This window comes from Taudactylus pleione, unplaced genomic scaffold (genome assembly GCF_031769625.1).
Source record: "Taudactylus pleione unplaced genomic scaffold, aTauple2 ptg000454l, whole genome shotgun sequence".
Taxonomy (NCBI): domain Eukaryota; kingdom Metazoa; phylum Chordata; class Amphibia; order Anura; family Myobatrachidae; genus Taudactylus; species Taudactylus pleione.
In genome coordinates, this window is record NW_028284856.1 from 10,091,285 (window position 1) to 10,114,183 (window position 22,899).

Sequence of the window (22,899 nt, forward strand, 5' to 3'; positions counted from 1 at the left end):
AAATCAACCTTATTGGATAGATCTACTTTTTTTGTTTTTTACTGTTTAACATGAGATCTCCACTGTCTGTTTTATCTACTGAGACCTTGTCTTTTCTTTACCTTACTCATCTCAGATATTAATGAATGTGCTTTGAACTCTGAGATCTGCCCCAATGGCATCTGTGAGAACTTGCGTGGCAGCTACCGATGTATTTGCAATGTTGGTTATGAATCAGATACAAGTGGGAAAAACTGCGTGGGTAAGTTCATTGTTTGTAAATATTGCATTTACACATTCATGTTTCTTAATAATTAATTAATTGTATTTAATATAGTTTATTTTGCCCGAGTGTGATAAAACAAGAGAAAGCATCCAAGTAATTATTAACGAAACCGGTATGTAATGCCACCTGTCGGGATGCCTACTGTCAAAATACAGACACCGGCATCCCGGTGGTTGGTAATCCGACAGAGGTCAGGTAAGTATACTTACCCTCCCCCTTCTCCCACTAACCCTGACCATCCGTTCTTGTAGCCTAACCCTAACCCTCCCCACCCTATCCCTCCCACTAAGTCTCCCCCCTTCATGCCTAAACCTAACCCCCCCCTTAGTGCCTAAACCCAACCCACCCCAGTGGTGCCTAACTCTAACCCTCCCCCTTAGGGGTGTCTAACCCTAACTCCCCCCCCAAAAAAACCTAACACTATCCCCGCTATGCTACCTAAACCTAAACCGCGCCTAACACCTAAGACGCCCCGGACTTACCTCGTTCGGGCTGGTGTCCTTCTGAATTCCGGCGTCGGGATTAAGATAGGCGTTGGTATTTCGATGCCTATCTCATGTCCCTTGTCTGGCTTCCCCCGTCAGGATTTAGATTGGCAGCATTGCGGCCACCGGTCTCATAACTAAATCCCATTATAAACAGTTATCAGCTATAAAACTACTGTAAGTTGATTCATGTGCTGTTTGTTTTTAACCCACATCGCTCCCATTTTCAGACGTTGATGAGTGTGCAGTGAACCGCCTACTTTGTGACAATGGCTTGTGCCGTAACACACCTGGGAGCTACACCTGCACCTGCCCCAAGGGTTATGTCTTCAAGCCTGAGTCAGAGACCTGTGAAGGTACGCTGTCATTTTGATAAAACAGTTGTTTTTTTCTATGTTAAGAAACCCTGATGAGCCTGCTTTATCCAACTGTCTGTTTCACTGTACTTATTAATCAGGCTCCTCACACTTAAAATGTGACATGATATGTAATGTAACCATTTTCACATCTGAGTATATAACAGAATCAGTTGGATTAGGGGTGATTTGTAAGATTGTCACAACATGTCATATTTACAAATATGCTTAATATTCTATTTACATCAAACTCATTATATAGAAATGTATTTGTTGCATCACTGTTCACGTTGATTCCAGAAACCCACTACCTCATTGTATTAAAGAAAAGTTCCTAGAAGGACTTCCTTTATTTATCGTTCCTTGGAATGTATAAATCACTATTGTTTTTTTTGGTGACTTAGGGGTATATTTACTAAGCAATGCATTCTGCAAATAAAATATTCAAAAATCGAGCGTTTTGAAAATCCACTGCTTAGTATATATGTCCCTTATTGTGTGCATATGTTGCCTACTGCCTCTTGTTTTTCATCGATGACCTTTCTGCATTTACTAGAACATCTTTTCTAACTTTCAGATGTCAATGAATGTGCATCCAATCCCTGTGTTAATGGTGTCTGCAGGAACAATGCTGGCTCCTTTGTGTGTGAGTGCTCATTTGGAAGCAAGCTGGATCCTACCGGGACTATTTGTGTGGGTGAGTGTTATTAACATTTTTCTGGCTTCCTGGAGGTTGCTGGAGGTAAGTCTTTATGGAAAAACATGACATCTTAAATTCATTTACCTGCTGCAATATTAAGAGTTTTTCAAAACAGTGGCTTGCTTTTGCGTTCTTCCAATATAACATGCAAGTCAGCTATATAACTACAGTATATGTTAAAAAATGATATTTTAGGGATTATATCAAAATAAAATATATATTGTATTTAATAAATCTTTATTTATAAAATGTTCAATAACATACCTCTACTTTGTTGATATGCCAATGAAAGCAGCTGTTCTGTTTGGTGTAATATTTTAGCATACAGTCCAATGGTAGTGCATTTAGAAAAACTTACAGAGGGTAGGTACAGTAGTCTCACTGTTTTACCAACTGTATCTAATTTACAAATGTATGTCAAAATATGTACAGTACCATTTAGTATAAATACGTTCAGTTTTAATGAAGCATACTGTAACACAATCTAACAAGAGAGCAATATGAGCTTATACAGTATGCCTTCATACACAAGCAATAAATACAAGTTTATTGTATAGAGTGCTAATGCTAAAGTCATTAAGGGGTCTATTCATCATCCCTTCATTTCTACAAAAGCAGGTGAAAATTAACATTTTCACCTACTTTTGTAGAAATTAAGAAGCGGGGCCATTCACTATAAAGGTAACACAGGCGATTCACTGATATCTTCTACTTACCTTCAGCCCCGATCTGTCCCGCTGTCCCCATACAATAATATGGGGACCAAATTCAACAAGCTCCGAACATACAATATGTTCGGAGCTTGACTGCGGGAACATTCGCCATCTTCATTTGGCGTTTGCTCCCGTAAATTCACTCCTTCACTATGAGAAGGAGTCCTGGGTTGCGAGAGGGATCCGTTCTGATCCCGCCGCCACTGTCCAGCTCCTTCCACTGGACACCAGGTCTTTGTGCCCTTGCCTGAACCCCAGTTGACACAGACGCAGTAGCACTGCCGAGTCAGACTCGGCAATGATAATATTCAATGCTGCGGAAGGTGATTGTGGAGACAGCTGATTTTCGGATCAGCTATCTCCGCAACGGAGCAATGATAAATTGCCCAGGTGATTTTGTATCCACTGCTGCTACTCACAGCGAGTTGTATACTTAATTATCGGGGGCCGCCTGGCCCCTGATAAGTAACATAATGAATAGGCCCCTAAGTGCTAACTTCTCTATGACTAATAATTTATCAATAAGTCTATGCTCTGGGAACTGGCTGCAAACAATGCTGAAATGATACTTTGATATTGTATGCTTTCCTTACAAACCCCGTGCATCTCCTCTCTGCAATGCAGACAGCATGAAAGGAACTTGTTGGTTAAACATCCAAGATGGCCGATGTGAGGTGAACATTAACGGAGCCACTCTGAAGTCTGAGTGCTGTGCAACTTTAGGAGCTGCCTGGGGAAGCCCTTGCGAGCGCTGCGAGATTGGTAAAATACCCAAATATTAACATGTGACTATTTCTATAATGAGTCTAATGTCATTATTTAAATTCTAAACTGATGTAACTCTGTGCTTTATTTAGACTCAGCGTGTCCTAGAGGGTACTCCAGGAAGAAAGGAGTTACATGTGAAGGTAAAATATATTCATTCAAAAGTAGAAAGTGTTCATATAATTAATTTCATGATTTGTACAGCCTACTAACTTAGCATCAGTCTGGTCATATAATTGTGCCCTAGAACATGTCCTCATCGGTATATAAGCTTCCTTATAGTAATTACTGCACAAATATCTTCTGACATTGCCACTTGTTGTGACCTGTGACTGCATTAACATGTATTTTTCTGTGTGTTTAAATCATTCTCCTATCTTCCTGTGGCTTTCCAGATGTCAATGAGTGTGAAGTCTTCCCTGGGGTATGTCCCAATGGGCGCTGTGTAAATACTGCTGGGTCTTTCAAGTGCGAGTGCCCAGAAGGCCTAACGCTGGATGGGTCTGGCAGAAACTGTGTTGGTAAGAAGCAAACTGACATCTGATGTCAATGGTTTCAGTTCATGTAATAAATTGAACCAGCGGTAATATTGTTCTTTGTCACTTGTACCTTTGTCTTTGTCTGACATATATGGTAGATGTGTAGGTATAAAAATATGTGTATGAGATTGTTCATTCTTCTTCTTCATCTTCCTCTTCGTTCTCTTCCTCTTTTTTCTCTTCTTCTTCTCTTTTATTTCTATGGTACAACAAGGAGTCTCTCGCAGTTGGGTATTGCAGAGGCTGGAGAGTTAGCAGGAGGGAAGGTAGGCTTGGGTTTTGGGATGAGTTTGAAGGTCGGGTGAGTATCTGATAGAGAAAGGGAGGGAATACCACGGGAGTACTCCTGGAGTTGGGTGTGGGAGGAGATAATCAGCGAGTACGACAGGCATCGGTCATTGGTAAGACAAAAGGGGCAATATCAAAAACTGTAGTATTTGCCATATTAATAAATAAATTGCATTATTTCTTGTAGAACTAACTTAAATAAAGTCTGGCTAGATTTGTGATTTTGCATTACTTTGAAAATGAACATGTGCTATACAATAGGCCTGTTTCTCATGTAACAGTTAAGTCATTTATAAGAATCTGAATATGTTAGCAATCAGTGCAGGCTACATAATCATCGACTTAAATATCAGCCAATTGGAACACTCTAGAAGTATATTTTTCCTCTTAGTATATAAAACATAGAAATCTGCTGCACTGACACTTCCTCACCTTGTATATCTAGGTAGGCTTGCGACCAATATATGTGTTCTGATCTAATGTGAGTTGTAATAATAGTACTGTAAACTAGAACCCTACAGTTAGACCATTCAATTGTTAATTTAAAGGTAAAGAGATATTCAAATGAATAAAATGAACATGAAAGCAGGGCCCTCTCTACCTTTCGCCTGATGTCTATACCTACCAACCTCATCTGAACGATTTCCCTTTTTATATTTTCGATTATATTCTCTATAACACAGACTGTCTAGCACTGAGAAGTTTTGTGGCGCCTTACACATAAATGGGTGATGATGATGATGACTATGATGTTCACAGTATAGTTTCACTCCTCGTTCAGATATACGTGTTGAACAGTGCTACATGAAATGGGATGAGGATGAATGCACAGCTCCACTGCCTGGAAAATACAGAATTGATATGTGCTGCTGCTCTGTGGGTGCTGCCTGGGGCATTGACTGTGAGGAGTGCCCTAAACCCGGGAGTGAGGAATATAAGACCACCTGTCCAAGAGGCCCGGGCTTTGCTAACAGGGGCGATATTCTTTCTGGCCGTCCATTCTACAAAGGTATTGTCCCCAATTCAGATCTGATGTCTTCTGTTACCGAATGTGATCTTTGCACTATGTTCTTCTACACAGAAAATTAGAGTGCCGTGGATTTATTAAAAATTAGATGTTGAAAAACTTTGTTTTGTTGACATTTAGTGCAGTTAGGGAAACTGCAAATCTTGAATGTGAAAACATAATAAAGAGAAATTGACACTCAATGTCCCTTTTGTACCCATTTAAAACTAATTTTTAAACAAACTGACCTAAACTTTTCCTGCCAAATGTTAAATGTGACCTCAAAGCTTCTTTCACCAATGGCATCATCAGAGACCTGATTCTTCTGTGTAAGTCTAATACTTTCATTAAGCTGGAGAGTGCTTTGTATATCTGGAAAAGTACATTAAAATTTCACATCCCATTGCATTCTTTTGAATCACTCACTCACTGTAGAGTATTCAGATTGACTGATCATTAATATAAATTAATAGACGTTAAATGTTTCTATTGCGCAATTTAGCTTAAGAAAAGCTTATCAATGTAAGCAGCACTTGAATACATTTTCTTTCAGATGTTCTGACAAAAGGAATTTATGTGCTGTAGTATTTCTGCATCAGGAACAATATTGGTCACAGGGAGTTCTTATGTGCTAATAAATGTCCATGGCAGTGTCTTAGATATATCCATCTCCTCAGATATCTGTTCTTACCACATATGAGCTTTTATCTATGCAATGATATCCCTACTCATACTATACTATATATGTTTCCACCTTAATAGATGTGAATGAATGTAAGGTATTCAACAGCTTGTGCAGTCATGGAACCTGCCGCAACAGCATTGGAAGCTTCAGGTGCATCTGTGACAGCGGTTTTGCACTAGATGCTGAGGAAAGGAACTGTACAGGTAAGGAGCACCTGTGAAGTCTAACATCAGGCACACTGGGCATCATTTAGCATTAATATGTGCCACAGATAGAATGGATAAAACATGGAACCTTAGTAGTCTGTCAGTGGAATCTCATCATTGAGGCTTTTCAATGCATTTACCATGTTTCTTGGAATTATTACAGATATAGATGAATGTCGGATTTCTCCTGATCTATGTGGACACGGTTCGTGTGTCAATACCCCGGGGAGCTTCGAGTGTGAATGTTTTGATGGTTACGAGAGTGGCTTCATGATGATGAAGAACTGCATGGGTAACTATTAAAGTGACAATATATATATATATATATATATATATATATATATATATGTGTGCTTGTATACAGTTTTTTTATATCAGAATTGACTTACATGCATAAATGTTTATTTTTAAGATTAGTTGGTTTAAGTGATGTCCCTTCTAGCTGCCTTTCCTTGTGACTTATCTCATTGTCTCTTTGGTGCAGATATTGATGAGTGTGAGAGAGACCCGCTGCTGTGTAGAGGTGGCACCTGTATTAACACTGACGGCAGCTTTGAATGTATATGTCCTCTTGGTCATGAGCTGACTACGGAAGGCAACGCCTGTGTGGGTAAGGCACAGTTTAATATATATTGTACAACATAGAGAATCCATACAGGCTAATGTGCCAAATGATTGAATGCTTGAACAAGATCCTATTTTTATTTAAGCTGTAAATATGACAACATATTTATTGATACAAATGACATCACATAATATCTTTTAACCAGATATAAATGAGTGTTCCTTGAGCGACAACCTATGCAGAAACGGACAGTGTGTTAACATGATTGGAACTTACCAGTGTTCTTGTGATACTGGCTTCAAGCCTACTCCTGATCGGCAGGGCTGCATAGGTGAGTAATTTGCTGCTGTCAAAGTGACTTATGTAATCTACACATCACAAAAGAGATCTCAAAGAGTACTTTTATTCCAGTCAGCAAGTTTGTTTTTTCTGAAGGTTATGGAAACTTAGCAGGATTCCCTTCTAATGAGGTAAGGGAAGTACCTTGTAAAACGTCCAAGAAACACCCTGGGAAGAGGGTCAGATGTAGAGTACGCTAATACATTTGGAACAGATTAAATGTTCTCCTTATGTTTTTTAGGCATAAAAACAACCTCACTGTTTATTAAACTTTTTCCCCTGATCGCAATGAGCCCCTCTCTAAAGCGCTTACATATGTGGCATAGGACATATGTTGGCATGGGTTATGAAGTTACTTCTGGGATAGGCTACCCCTTTTGGGATTCTTCCAAACCTGAGATATTGACCCTGGGCAATTACGGTGAAAAACTGACTATTCTGTGTATGTGCTATTTCTGTATAAGGGACAAGCCTTTAACCAGTGTTACTGTTTACCTATAATGCAGATATTGATGAGTGCACAATCATGAATGGAGGATGCGATACCCAGTGTACCAACTCAGAAGGCAGCTACGAATGCAGCTGTAGTGAGGGGTATGCCCTTATGCCAGACAAGCGATCCTGTGCAGGTAAGAATGATAACAGGCAATGTATTATTGGTAGTTCCAGAATGGCATGGTTAAAGTTTGCAAAATAACAGTTGGGTATGTGCTCTTTTTTATTTATTTACATGGGTTTTTTGCTAAGAATGTTAATAGTTTTGGGCTTTATGAACAGTTAAATGAGTTTGGAGCTTTTTATGGACTTTGGGCCTGATTCATTACAGAACACAACTGTGACTGCATTAGCGATTACGCACGTAGTCTCACTGCGATAGTATGCTAATCCATTGTGATTGCTATGCTGCTGCAGCATAACGTAAGGACGCCAACTTTACCTTACACACATCTGTAATGTTTAGCAAGACTGCAAAACTATCGGTAACATCAAGTACCATGACAGCCTCATGCACACTTGTACAAGCTCTGACCTTACTCAGAAATTGCTAACTTCCTCTCACACTATGGCCCTGATTCAGAGCCGGTCGCTCTGACAGAGCGCTTGCTCTGAATCAGGGCCGGACTTTTTTCTTTTAGAACGGCCTCCTGGCCGCTCGCATAGCTGTCTGTGACCACCCACAGCAATAGCGAGCGGCCATGATGATGGTCGAGATGGTCAAGACCATTGCGACCATCGGGCTTGCGACGAGACCCTTGTGGTAGGGTCTTGTTGCCGCAAGCCCCAGAGAGATTTCGGCTCTAACAGAGCCAAAATCTCTCCCACTGACATCACTCGTGATGTCAGTGGGGCCGCCCCCGAATGGAGGCGTTCACATGGGAAAGCCTCCGTTTGGGCAGTCACTCCCCCGGCTCACCCACCAAAGGGGGCGTGCTGTCACTCAACATCGACAGCTCGCCCCCTTTGTTGCGAGACCCAGAGCGACGGAGAGTACGTCACTATCCGGGTCTTGCGCAAGCGCACAACGGAGCCGGCTCCGTTGTGTGCATGCGCACTGGCCCACCATCGACCCGGTTGCGAGTGCACAGCGCTTGCAACTGGGTCTGAATCAGGCCCAATAAGTACTGGCGTATGGCATCGCAGTGGATAATTTATGCACGCCCCTGCACCAGCGTTCAAACGCCCTGGCACGTGTCCGTTCCACTGACCCCCCTGTCACCTCCCACAGACGACACTTCCTGTCAATCACTCTGCGATGGGTCTTTGTAGACATTGCGATCACAGTCCCGATCACAGTGGCTGGTTTGTGCACGCAAACGGGCGATTGTTGTGTACTGCGCTTGCGTATGCATCGCAGTGATGCATACGCAAGCGCAGTACGCAGCAATCGGTCAATTGTGTGCGTAATCGCAGTTGCGATCAGTAATGAATCAGGCCCTTTGTCCAATGTTTGCACCTTTCTGCCATCTAGTGACTTCTTAGCTGTTTGGCTTTTTTTTGTATGCATTACTATGTAAATGGCATCTGCCTTTGCCAGTGCATGTTATACAAAATATAAGCTGTTTGTTTTATTAACAGTACTCACTGATGTTAGATAAAGTAAGGTTACCATGTGTCCTTTACACTTCCAGATATTGATGAATGTGAGGACAACCCAGACATCTGTGATGGAGGACAATGTACCAACATCCCTGGAGAATACCGTTGCTTGTGCTTCGATGGCTTCATGGCCTCTCTGGATATGAAGACATGTATAGGTAAGGTGGTCTTCCCAAACATCTATCATTGTGCTGAACTCTCAGGAGTTTATTTCTACTGCCTTGTGTAAATATTCATTATGCCATAACTGTGAAACTTGCTAAATGACAAGTCTCTTGCTTACATATTTGTAATTATTTCATAGTTTAGAGTCCTCATTATTAATATCTCCTCTTCTCTTTTTCTAGATGTCAACGAGTGTGACCTGAACCCCCATATCTGCCTACACGGAGAGTGTGAGAATACCAAAGGCTCCTTCATCTGCCACTGTCAGCTGGGTTACTTTGTGAAGAAGGGTAACACAGGATGCACAGGTAAATGTGGAGCTCAGTAGCTGATCTGGCACATAAAAACTAATCTTGCCCACTACTTACTGTTGTACACATTTTTATATTCGCTAGATATTGACGAATGTGAAGTAGGGGCACACAACTGTGATGTCCATGCATCTTGCGTTAATGTTCCTGGAAGTTTTAAATGCAAATGCCGAACAGGCTGGGTCGGAGATGGACTTAAATGTATTGGTAGGTGACACTATTTGCTTCTGCTACATGATACAATATTTAACAGTTGTGAATAAGGTTATTTGAGATAATAGGACTAGTGCAAAAACATTACAGAAAGCGCTTAGTGCATTCTGCATGTCTACTTACAACCAGGGTGTCCATTATGTACTTAGCACCCTGACTAATGAGTACTATGAATTTCTCATTCAAGGATTCTGCTTTATGGCCATCACTCATTCCTGGCATAAAGCAGATTCTTTTTGCAATGGATGGTTTCATCAGTTTGCCATATGGTTCTCATGTGTAAAAAAAAAATCACTATTAGCTGTGGGTCATGATGGCAAGTATCTATCATTGCAATTTATTACTATTTCGCTGTTTATATTAGGTTTCACCTTGTTCTTGCCAACTGTTCTACTGCAGCCATTAACCTCTCTACCTTATGGCATTTCTATAGATCTTGACGAGTGCTCCACTGAAGATCATAATTGCAATGTTAATGCCAATTGTGTTAACACCCCTGGCTCATACCGGTGCACATGCAATGAGGGATTCAATGGGGATGGCTTCACTTGCTCAGGTACAGTAATAGATTTTGGAACAAGAAATATTCACTTTGATCATGAATGCGTCTTAAATGTCTGAGTGCTGGACCAGAGCGATTAAGGTGTCATTGTACTTTTATAGCTATTAAGTTCTTGCCTCTACATGGATTCACGTCTTTTACCACAGAATAATCATAGCTAATTCCCACAGTTACAATCACTCCCCCGTACCTCCGGTTATCATTTTCCTATTGTCTATTAATTTTAGTGTTCGGTCACCTTCCATTTCTCATAGATGTTGATGAGTGCGCAGACAATGTTAATCTGTGTGAAAACGGTCACTGCTTAAATGCCCCCGGGGGATACCGCTGCGAATGTGAGATGGGATTTACTCCTACAGAGGACAGCAAGGCTTGTCAAGGTATGTGGTGCTCATACAGATCTAAGATATGATGTGTACAGGGAGCTATACATTTTATCACTATAACAGCAAATGGCTTTTGGCAACAAATGAAATATAATCCTCCAAAGTGTATACAACTTAAACATGCAGTGTCACCATATGGGATAAACTGACTAATTATACATATGGAATAAATGTTCTTTTATGTACCTTATTTCGTCCTTCTCCTTTATCTGTACATTGACATGTATCTCTGGTAAACCCACCTTTCAGATATCGATGAATGTACGTTCCAGAATATTTGTGTCTTTGGAACTTGCCAGAATCTGCCTGGAATGTTCCGCTGCGTCTGCGACGATGGTTATGAGCTGGATAGGAGTGGAGGAAACTGCACTGGTGAGATGATAAAGCCATCAACACAAATATCAACCATTAGGAATAGGTTGTTTAGTGACGTGAGACAAGAAATAAACAATAGAGATGATTGGTGCATTTTAATAGTTAATTTAAAAACATAAATGTTAATTTTATACACATCAAAATATTCCTGAGATCATAGCCCGTGACTAGTAAAATGAAGAGAGGGATCCTTAGGTAGGATAATAAATGTACAGAGTAGCTCATGGAACACTAAAAAAAAAGATATATGAACATTAGTTTTTTGTTGGCTCTTTAGTTTATTCCTATGTGTCTGTTCCCCAGATGTGAACGAGTGTGCAGACCCAGTGAACTGTATCAATGGACTGTGTGTTAACACACCAGGAAGCTATTTGTGTAACTGCCCACAGGACTTTGAGCTGAATCCCACTGGTGTGGGCTGTGTTGGTAAGTTAAAGATACAGCACTCAATCAAACCGATCAGTTATATAATGGGATACTATAGATACCTCAACTGAACATGTACTCTCTCTTTCAATGTGCAGATACGCGAGTTGGAAACTGCTACTTGGAAACTCTGACGAGGGGAGATGCTGGTCTTGCTTGTAGCGCTGAGATTGGAGTTGGAGTTACAAGGGCGTCCTGCTGCTGCTCCTTGGGACGTGCTTGGGGCAACCCTTGTGAAAGCTGCCCCCTGGCCAACTCCAGTAAGTTGGGAAAAAGCTTTATGTTGGTATCAACATCTTTAGAAAGATCAATAGATTATGATGTGACAAATATATCTTCTGCCTTCTTTTTCAGCCGAATATAAGACCCTGTGTCCAGGAGGAGAGGGATTCAGACCAAATCCCATAACTGTTATTTTAGAAGGTATGGACAGTGAGTACAACAAATTTAGTATGCTGTATAGTATTATTGGAATAGGGTAAATCCACACATTTTGACTATTTCTGTTAGGTGACACCAAACTCTTCCTTAGCCATACAGAATACATTTGCTTTTGTTTTCTATTAAAAGATATTGATGAGTGCCAGGAACTACCCGGTCTGTGCCAAGGTGGAAACTGTGTGAACACCTTTGGGAGCTTCCAGTGTGAGTGCCCACTTGGTTACTATCTGAATGAGGACACCCGCATCTGTGAAGGTAAACAAACAAACAACCAAGCTGCTTGATCTATATTTTAATGGCTGAACACTTGCTACTGGAGGACTTGGGTTAATGTAATCCATTAAAAGAAACATTCATGAAATGTTTATGATAGCAGTCTGTGCAGGGAAGAGACAAAGGGAAGAGACAAAGGAATGCTTGAAGTTTAGAATGGAAAGGCAACTTATGGCCAAGGACCCACTGGACAAACTTATCTTTAAGGTCTAATACATGAACAGACAGCAGAAGAATAGTACAAGTTATAAGAGTAATCAATTATATGTGATCTTTAAAGGATATTTATTTCTGTTTTCATAATTTTATCTCTGCACACTAAGGATGTGTTGTGTGTGATATCTAGGAACGACACAGCCTAGGGCACGAAACTCTTAAGTAAAGAGAACTAGAAGAAAAATATATAATATTATATAATATTTTGGATAACGGAATATTCCGTATTTTGGAATAATTGCATACCATAATGAAATATCTTGGGAATGGGACCCCAATATACACACAGAATGCATTTATGTGTTATATACACCTTATAAACATAGCCTGCAGCTCATTTTATACAATATTTTCAATCATTTTGTGGCTCAAGCAAAGTTTGTGTACATACATGAAATAAATTTATGTTTCATTTACACCCTATACACACAGCCTGAATGTAATTTTATACCATATTTTTAATAATTTGTGCCTTAGACAAAGTTCGTGTACATTGAACCATCAAAAATCAAAGGTTTTATTATCTCAGTCATGCCAAAATTATTCCGTATTTCGGAATATTCCGTATTTCAGAATATTTGGATATGGGAGACTCAACCTGTACTATTTAAATTTGCCCTGGCAATTTCACATTGTAAAACTCTGAATGCAATTAACACTTACTCTGTTTATTTCCAGACATTGATGAGTGTACTGCTCACATTGGCATATGTGGTCCTGGTACTTGCTACAATACATTAGGGAACTACACCTGTGTTTGCCCACCAGAGTATATGCAAATCAACGGAGGAAACAACTGTATGGGTATGTATGGGTCATGCTTCCTCTGTGCTGGCTTTATCTGTGATGCTTGCAAATTTTGGGCCTGATTCAGAGTTGCATGCAATACCAATGTTAATGGCAGAGCCATAAATAGGGGTGTGCAATCAGTGTTGCCGCTCAGGTGCTACTGCACATGTGTGTAAGTCCCTAAAAGCTTGTATTACACAGTGGGCCTGATTCAGAGATAGATGGATTTGCGCACAAGTGGCTGTGCAGATCCGTCCATCTCAGATGCAAATGCAGAAGGATGTGTCAGACACCTCCTTGCTGCATTTGCAATCCCAGCACTGCCACCGACATTGCAGGCTGGGATCACCATCACAACCATTGCAACCGATAGTCGCAATGGTTGCTTCTTTGGTCAGGCTGAGGGAACTGAAGCTTCCCACAGCCTGACCGGGTGCTGGTCACGTAAAAGGCCAGGAATCTGTATCTGCTGACACAGACTCTGTCCTCGTCCCTTCTGAAAAACGGAGTCGACACACCCGTTTATGGAAACGATGACTAGGCACGTACCTGCTCCGCCCCCAAACGCCGCCGTATGTCAATCATGCTGGGGCTTGGGGGGTCTGCGAGCGAGATTGCAGAACTCATTCAGCACATGCACAGAATGGTTCCTGTGCAGACGCAGACCCCTAACCATGGGAGATGTGCGCTCATCGTCAGTTGAACATACATCTCTGATTCATGCCCAGTGTGTACACACAAAGACGCAGTTGTGATTAAAATGCACAGTATCAGAAGTGTCTTGGAAAAGTGCTGTGTGTTCCTGGGCGGTGACTGGGAGATGGCTAAGCAGATGCACAGAGATCGTCCATTTTATGGGCGCATTATGGGAGTGTCACAGGCATGTCACTAAAGTGGTTGCATACACAGATACTTCACCATTCACACTGAAGGCCATACTCAGATGATAAACAGCACCTGCCAGAGAGCTGGTGCAAGTTCAGATGGTGCGATTGATGGCGGCATCTAATGTCGCACCAAGCGGTATTACTGCGTCTATAGATGCTTTCAATTGGGTGTCTCAGTCCTTGCACATTTATACACACAGATGTACACCAGGGAAGAGATTTGTAGTGGCTTTTGCATGAAGTCACAGACGAGTGGCCACTTAGAGACACAGCCGCGGCCACCTCAGAATCAGGCCATTTTTACCTAGTCTACCATGCATATGTTTAGGTCTATGTGGGCAATTTAGAGGTTTACGCAAGTGCATTTGCCCTGTGTTATGTTTGCTGCACTCTGTATGTGCACAACTTGAGCTGGTATTTTAAGCTATGCAGTTCTAGCATTTGCAGCCCCTTGATATTGAAAAAGGATATCATACAAGTGCAATACTGTAAGGGCATACAGGCACAAATAAATCGGCACTACCATACAATCAGCTATACCCTACAATCAGTACTACCATACAGTCAGCTGTAACATACAATCAGCACTACCATGCAATCAGCACTACCATACAATCAGCACTACCATACAATCAGCACTACCATACAATCAGCTGTACCATACAATCAGCAACTACCATACAGTCAGCACTACCATACAATCAGCACTACCATACAGTCAGCACTACCATACAATCAGCTGTACCATACAATCAGCACTACTTTGCAATCAGCACTACCTTGCAATCAGCATTACCATACGATCAGCACTACCATACAATCAGCTGTACCATACAATCAGCAATACCATACAATCAGCATTACCATACAATTAGCATTACCATGCAATCAGCACAACCATACCTTCAGCATTACCATACAATCCGCACTACCATACCTTCAGCATTACCATACAATCAGCACTACCATACAATCAGCAAGGGATGCGGTCATTATGTCATGTCGACACTCATAATGTGGACACCGAACCCCATCAGCAATACCATACAATCAGCTCTGTGCAAACATATATACAGTATACCTCCCACATGTGTCATACATAACATAGAAAGACTTGCACGGTTATCATTTTTAATACGCTGCACTTTTTCACAGCCTGGATAAAGTGAGGAGCAGTAAATAGCCAACCAGAATGCCTTTTCTGAAAGTTGAGATCTTTCAAAGCTCTGATTGGATATTGGTTAGCCACTACTGATTTGTCACCTTCCCCTCCTCTGCAGACATGAGGAAGAGCGTGTGTTATCGTAACTACAATGACACATGTGAGAACGAGCTATCAATCAACATGACAAAGAAAATGTGTTGCTGCTCCTACAACATTGGCAAAGCTTGGAACAAACCGTGTGAGCCATGTCCTGTCACGGCTAGCCGTAAGTATTCCATGAAAATGTATATTCCCCAAGTGCTGTCTTCTTACAGTGTGTGTGCAGTGTAGCCATCTTGTGCTGCAATATTTGTGGTACCTGTAATACAATAATGCAGTGGTTCCCAAACTGGGTGCTGTGGCACCCTGGGGTGCCTCAAGGCACTTGCAGGGGTGCCTTAGTAGGGTGGTCAAGTACCAAATAAAATTATTTTTAGTCAGTGTGATAGGCAAAACCAGTGCTAATGACTGCCAATCAAAAACTATGTGGACAAAAAGAAGTGCAGCCCTGTCACCCACCACAACTGAACCTAAGGGTGACATAGAAGCACAATTTACTTCATTTAATTTTGCTGAATTTCTCAATAAGAAACTTTTGGCCAAGGGGTGCCGTGGAAAAATGCTGATACTCTAGGGTGCCGTGATTCGAAGAAGTTTGGGAACCACGGCAATAATGAACTGACTGGGTTAGTGTTAACAAGACATGTATTTCAAACTTAGAGGCAATAAAACAGGATTGATAGAAAAAAAAACAGAACACAAAAATACATTGTTTTGCATTTATTCATCTGACTCCATACATGGGTGCTACTGGTACAGTCAATGAGGGGGTACAGGCAGGGGCGGATTGGGATGGAAAACCAGCCCGGGAAATTTCTGGAAGCAGCCCTAATTGGGGCGTGGTCTGATGAAGGGGCAGGTACTATCAAGAGGGGTGGGATTCCTCCTCATACAGCCTGATCCTCAGTTGGACGCAACTATTATATATTCTAAAACCAAAGCACAAGACGGGGACGCCACATTGTGTATCAAAGAGTAAAATAATTTATTGCAATCATAAAACACTGAAATACGGCATGCGTACCAATATTGGCAGTTGAAAATACAACTAGTATAGTAAATTCATACAGCGTGGATGTAGTTGACATCCCGGGGGTCATGACACCGGCACTCATAATACCGCCACAATCCCGACGGTGTTAGGTTTAGGGGGAGGGATAGTTTTAAGGTTAGGCACTAGGGGGAAAGTTAGGGTTAGGCTGCAGGGGGGAGGGTTAAGGTTAGGCTGTGGGGGGGTTACGGTTAGGCTGCAGGGGTAGGGTTAAGGTTAGGCTGCGGGGGGAGGGTTACGGTTAGGCTGCAGGGGGGGAGGGTTAAGGTTAGGCACTAGGGGGAAAGTTAGGGTTAGCCTGCAAGGGTGATGGTTAAGGTTAGGCTGCTGGGGGGAGGGTATGGGGGGGAGGGTTAAGATTAGGCTGCTGGGGGGAGTGGTAAGGTTAGGCTGCGGGTGGGAGGGTTAGGGTTGGGCTGCAGGAGGAAGGGTTAAGGTTAGGCTGCAGGGGGAAGGGTTAAGCTTAGGCTGTGGGAGGGAGGCTGGGATTCAGCTGGGTACACACTAGACAATATCTTAAGTGATTTGGCCGATTCCACCTCATCGGAACAACAAATCATTCATATCGTCCAGTGTAAACGCACAATGCCAATGCACGCTCCCGCTGGTCATCCGTCGCATTCTCAGATCTTTTGTACATGCAGAAAGATCTGAGGATGTTGCTAGCGATGCTATGGTGCCGAATGCAGCATGGCCTCCGCTACCCCCTGCCGTTGCTCCGTCGCTGCAAGCATCGGCAAGTGTGTATGCACTTACCGATGCCGGCACCCCCGCTGGGTCCCATTGCTTACGAGATTGTGTTGGGTAAATATTGTCTAATGTGTACCCACTTTAGGCTGCGGGGAAGAGGGTTAGGGTTAGGCTGCGGGCGGAAGGATCAGGGTTAGCCTGTAAGGGGGAAGGATAAGGGTTAGGCTGAAGGTGGAAGGATCACGGTTAGGCTGCGGGGGGGGAAGGATAAGGGTTAGGCTGCGGGGAAGAGGGTTAGGCTGCGGGCGGAATGATCAGGGTTAGGCTGTGGGGGGGAAGGGATAGGGTTAGGCTGCGGGAAAGGTGGGTTAGGGGGAAGATAAGGGGTTAGGGTTAGACAACCAGAGACACCACCAACAATACACCAGGCTTCTGTGGGCAAACACGTCAGCGTCACAACACCAGGCCGCGCTTGGAGCAGTGACGTTCCTGTGACGCTAGTGGATTCGGCTAAATTACTTGGAGAGATGCCAGCCACAAAATTCTTTGGTCCTAGGACTGATACGGTAGTTTCAACGGAAGGAGAGTTGTTCACACCAAAAACAATCAATTCTGGAACCTGTTCCATTTTCACATTTTGTCAGGATCAGAATTAGCGCACTATTTGTTTGCTATAGACAGACGGATCTCTCTATAGACACACATTTTCTATAAATAGCATAAGCACCTCTAAATAACTAATTACTACATGTGCAACCTACATAAATGTCAGTGTGCATGATATAGAAGTAACACAAACACATAGGACACCTTAAAATATATTATATAGATATATATATATTTATATATTTACACAAACACAGTATATATATAGCGTTCCCACTAGGCTGCTTTAGCGGGGCGCGGCGCCCTGCCCTCCTTCTGGAGGGCAAAAAGCACCCTGTCCTCCAGAAGGAGGGCAAAAAGCGCCCTGCCCTCACAGCCTGCGGGTGCCGTCTTCACCTGCGGGTCGCAGTGTCCTGCGGGTGGAGAAATGTGCGGTGACCCGGTCACCGCCGGAGAATAGACGCCGGGCGCATGCCCCTGGGTACAGGTACAGCAGTTCCTATGTCTGGTTCTATAGAAAGAATTAGATTATCCTCCACCCTCTATTCTTATTTCACTATATATTATTGTTATGGGTTTCAGTCAAAATGTCGACACCATATTGTTGACATGTTCAGAATGCCAACATCTCATTTTCAAAATGTCGACATTATGAATATGGACAGTCACAATGTAGACACATGCAATTAGAGTTAGGGTTAGGCTACAATTACGGTTAGGGTGTGGTTAGGTTAGACTGCAATTAGGGTAAGGGATCGTTTTAGGCTAAGTATATCAGTGTCAATATTGTTACTGTTGACATTCACAATTTCAACATTTTGAAAATGTTAACATTATGTCTGTGTCAACATGACATCTGTCAACATTCAGTTGACATTATGGTGTCATGTTTGTATATTTAGACGTTATCCGTACTCATCATTCAAACTAAACTCTCTTATACCTACATGCTGACATATCATACCACACCTACAGGTAGAAGAGAAGAGATTAGGCTGCTGGGGGGAGTGGTAAGGTTAGGCTGCGGGTGGGAGGGTTAGGGTTGGGCTGCAGGAGGAAGGGTTAAGGTTAGGCTGCAGGGGGAAGGGTTAAGCTTAGGCTGTGGGAGGGAGGCTGGGATTCAGCTGGGTACACACTAGACAATATCTTAAGTGATTTGGCCGATTCCACCTCATCGGAACAACAAATCATTCATATCGTCCAGTGTAAACGCACAATGCCAATGCACGCTCCCTCACAGCCTGCGGGTGCCGTCTTCACCTGCGGGTCGCAGTGTCCTGCGGGTGGAGAAATGTGCGGTGACCCGGTCACCGCCGGAGAATAGACGCCGGGCGCATGCCCCTGGGTACAGGTACAGCAGTTCCTATGTCTGGTTCTATAGAAAGAATTAGATTATCCTCCACCCTCTATTCTTATTTCACTATATATTATTGTTATGGGTTTCAGTCAAAATGTCGACACCATATTGTTGACATGTTCAGAATGCCAACATCTCATTTTCAAAATGTCGACATTATGAATATGGACAGTCACAATGTAGACACATGCAATTAGAGTTAGGGTTAGGCTACAATTACGGTTAGGGTGTGGTTAGGTTAGACTGCAATTAGGGTAAGGGATCGTTTTAGGCTAAGTATATCAGTGTCAATATTGTTACTGTTGACATTCACAATTTCAACATTTTGAAAATGTTAACATTATGTCTGTGTCAACATGACATCTGTCAACATTCAGTTGACATTATGGTGTCATGTTTGTATATTTAGACGTTATCCGTACTCATCATTCAAACTAAACTCTCTTATACCTACATGCTGACATATCATACCACACCTACAGGTAGAAGAGAGTTTAGTTAGAATGATCCTCCTTAGTGTTAAATGAGTATGGATAATGTTCTAAATATACAAAATGTCTTTTTTTAGTCACCTAGACCACTAATGCTGAGAAGTGGGCATTAGTGTTATAGACGGGTCTTTAATCCATTTGTCAATGTAACAAATCATTTCGTTATTTGTGTTGAAATGTCCCACTTTAGTGGCATCCAGCAGTGATGTAAATGATAAATGTAAGGTCATCTCGTTAAGCTGGTGTCCGATATTAACGTCTTATAGAAGGTCTGGTCCATCGTTGGCCCTCTCTACGTCTCCTATTTATGCAGCACTGAGTGATTTGCCTGGGTGTCCTTTTATCCGGTCCCAGTCTAGATGGTAGAAGATGGCCTCAGTATATATTAGTTTCTGCTGGAGATGGTTTATCCTTCTGGTATGTCAGGGTAAGAGTGTTCACCAATTTCCAATAACCACTAGGCCTAGCATAGACCATTACAAGCCTCAGTTAAGCAGGGAAGTGCAGTCAGGGTAGGCAGTGCCTCCCCTGTCATACTCCCTCCCCTATCATACTACAGGTACCTGTCATGCTCCAGAGTTTTGATATAAAAACTGTGTTTTTATAAATATGTGCCTCCCCAGCCAATTACCTCACCGCACGTCACTGCAGTTAAGATAACTATTTGTTGATGTTAAGTCTGTAGTAAGTATGTATTTCCCATGCTTATTTTCATTTAATATTTCCTATACATCAACATTCTAAACTTTTATTGTTAATAATGAAATACAATCTGTTTGTTACTTTACTTATAATCATACTTGCCAACTCTCCCTCATTGTCAGGGAGACTCCCTGAAATAGTAGCAATCTCCCTGTCTCCCTGAAGAGTCTAGCATTCTCCCTCATTTCATCCTTACCCCCATTATGAAGCTGTTATATTAAAAAACAGAGATATATACATTCCAATGGGATCATTAGTGTCATTTCCTTGCATTGGTTATTATAAGGCACAATGATCCCTATGAATTTCTGAAAAGTATTAGTGTGTTTTCATCAACAAACAGATCTTACTAATAGCTTTTAGGCTGGTTTACATTTGGATGTAAGTCAGGTTTAGGACACGGCTCTCAGATTTATCAGTACACGCCCACGGTAACACGCGCTCATAGGTGCTGCTTTCACAATCTCCCTGAAATGCTTTTTCAAAAGTAGGCAAGTATGCTTATAATGATGTTTTTATGCAATTTTCTATGTAATGATTACATTACTTGCTTAATTACTGACATTTTCCACAGACTTTACCATTGGCAAGCCATACACATATCCTAATAATCCTCACAGCGATAGCCTAAAAGGCTTGTTAGTGTTGTGCACTCATAACATTTACAGTGTGAAATCCTTTTTGTGTCCATCTAGCTGAATACCAAGTTCTCTGTGGGAATCAAGCACCTGGCTTTATCATTGACATCCGAACTGGCAAACCTATGGGTATGAAAACTCTTTTTTTCAGAAATAATATTTAGCTCATTTGGTGGTAGAGTAGCAACTGATCTACAACTTTGATTTGATTGCACAGATATTGATGAATGCAGTGAAATTCCAGCCATTTGCACCAATGGAGTCTGCATCAACCAGATTGGAAGCTTCCGTTGTGAATGCCCAATGGGATTCAGCTACAACAACATCCTCCTCATCTGTGAAGGTTTGCTAGCTCACTGCCTTTTTTCTTAGAAAAATTACACCGTAAACACCAGAAAACATTACTTTTCTTTCAAGATAAATGCTTCATAACTAAAAGAATAAACACAAGTATACCTGCAATACAATCAAGCTTCATATCACTTTAAATATTTACACATCTGCACCTATATGTATTACTACACGCAATCTACACTTACACATATCACAGATATTTATTTTTTTAAATAGTTTTTCCTTTTCAAAAATGTTATTTTAAGTATTTTATTACTGTTCTTTACCATTGTTTTTATTTTACCTATATCTTTATGTGTTTATGCTATATAGTTAGAAGGGGATGTTATGTTATACATTTCTATGTGTTATTATGTTGGCAGACATTGATGAGTGCAGCAGTGGAGAGAACCTGTGCCAGATTAATGCCGACTGTATTAATATCCCGGGCTCATACCGCTGTGAATGCTCCAGTGGATACAAGCTGTCTCCAAGCGGTGCCTGTGTTGGTAAGTACACATCTATGAATACATGAAATGTTTACTGACACCATATCAGCTGGACCTGCTAGTGTTGGGTGTACATTTATCTTTTATGTGGTGTTTTCTGTAGGCCGTAATGAATGCAATGAGATCCCCAATGTCTGCAGCCATGGAACATGTATGGACACAATCGGAAGCTACATCTGTATCTGTCACAATGGGTTCAAAGCAAGTGCAGACCAAACCATGTGCATGGGTGAGTGACTGCACCTCTCTGTAGATAGGAAATGATGCACTGCCTACATATTGATTATACTAACTTTGTGTTACTGCCATCTGTTAGATATCGATGAATGCGATCGTCAGCCTTGTGGCAATGGTACCTGCAAGAACACTGTTGGCTCATATAACTGTCTCTGCTTCCCTGGCTTTGAACTCACCCACAACAATGACTGCATGGGTAAGACAATGCTGGAACAGTATGCACTAAAATAATGTATGCTGCCCATTTAATATAAATATATTGCATATGATTTGTACTCTTCATTGAATTTATGGTGAGACAGTAAAACAGACTCCGAACCCATTTTTTCATATAAAATGGTGTGTACAAATATTTGTGTTGTAAGTATTTTACACCTATTATTTTATGACATGCCAGGATTTCAGTAAATATTTGAACATTGCATTTAGAATATAAAAATACTTATTCACTTGGTTTAATTTAAATTTCATTAGGAGTAAAATGAGTAATTATCTTCACCAGAAGATGGCAGCAGAGACCATTAGTAATTGTGTGCACAGTTTATTTAAGCCATTACTGTTACTGTCCTCTTACCACACAGACATAGATGAGTGCTCTTCCCTGGTTGGACAAGTTTGTAGAAATGGTCAGTGCATCAACAATGTGGGCTCCTTCCAATGCCTCTGTCATGAAGGCTATGAGATCACTCCTGATGGCAAGAATTGTGTGGGTAAGTGCATGTGCTCAATTTGTCATCTGGGTTATTACATTGAACTTTTTTTTTGCAAACAAGTCACATACAGTCCCTTTGTAAGCATAGGACATATTGCATCTGTGAGCAGTGTTTAATAGAGTCGTCATCAGTGTTTTCTTTTTTCTTTAGGTTCATTAACAATTAAAACTCAAAAGGAATATTCGCATTGTGTTAGTATTCACATGCGGGGAGAGGGGGGAAGTCCGGTTGTCCGGTTGCCTGGAAACTCCCCTC

At 41.6% G+C, this 22,899-nt stretch overlaps 1 protein-coding gene across 1 annotated transcript in view; it reads left to right on the forward strand.

The window, feature by feature from the left end:
• Positions 1-22,899, forward strand: part of LOC148505427 (fibrillin-2-like) — a 191,059-nt gene that overhangs the window by 152,338 nt on the left and 15,822 nt on the right. The window contains exons 18-47 of the mRNA XM_088448376.1: positions 116-241; positions 981-1,106; positions 1,684-1,803; positions 3,144-3,281; positions 3,377-3,427; positions 3,680-3,805; positions 4,893-5,120; positions 5,880-6,005; positions 6,172-6,300; positions 6,493-6,618; positions 6,779-6,904; positions 7,419-7,541; positions 9,042-9,167; positions 9,357-9,482; positions 9,570-9,692; positions 10,132-10,254; positions 10,515-10,640; positions 10,896-11,018; positions 11,325-11,447; positions 11,546-11,707; positions 11,802-11,870; positions 12,018-12,143; positions 13,056-13,181; positions 15,334-15,483; positions 20,910-20,981; positions 21,070-21,195; positions 21,569-21,694; positions 21,798-21,923; positions 22,011-22,127; positions 22,513-22,641. Coding sequence (XP_088304502.1) covers positions 116-241; positions 981-1,106; positions 1,684-1,803; positions 3,144-3,281; positions 3,377-3,427; positions 3,680-3,805; positions 4,893-5,120; positions 5,880-6,005; positions 6,172-6,300; positions 6,493-6,618; positions 6,779-6,904; positions 7,419-7,541; positions 9,042-9,167; positions 9,357-9,482; positions 9,570-9,692; positions 10,132-10,254; positions 10,515-10,640; positions 10,896-11,018; positions 11,325-11,447; positions 11,546-11,707; positions 11,802-11,870; positions 12,018-12,143; positions 13,056-13,181; positions 15,334-15,483; positions 20,910-20,981; positions 21,070-21,195; positions 21,569-21,694; positions 21,798-21,923; positions 22,011-22,127; positions 22,513-22,641 — 3,744 coding nt within the window. The remainder of the gene's footprint in view (positions 1-115; positions 242-980; positions 1,107-1,683; positions 1,804-3,143; positions 3,282-3,376; positions 3,428-3,679; positions 3,806-4,892; positions 5,121-5,879; positions 6,006-6,171; positions 6,301-6,492; positions 6,619-6,778; positions 6,905-7,418; positions 7,542-9,041; positions 9,168-9,356; positions 9,483-9,569; positions 9,693-10,131; positions 10,255-10,514; positions 10,641-10,895; positions 11,019-11,324; positions 11,448-11,545; positions 11,708-11,801; positions 11,871-12,017; positions 12,144-13,055; positions 13,182-15,333; positions 15,484-20,909; positions 20,982-21,069; positions 21,196-21,568; positions 21,695-21,797; positions 21,924-22,010; positions 22,128-22,512; positions 22,642-22,899) is intronic.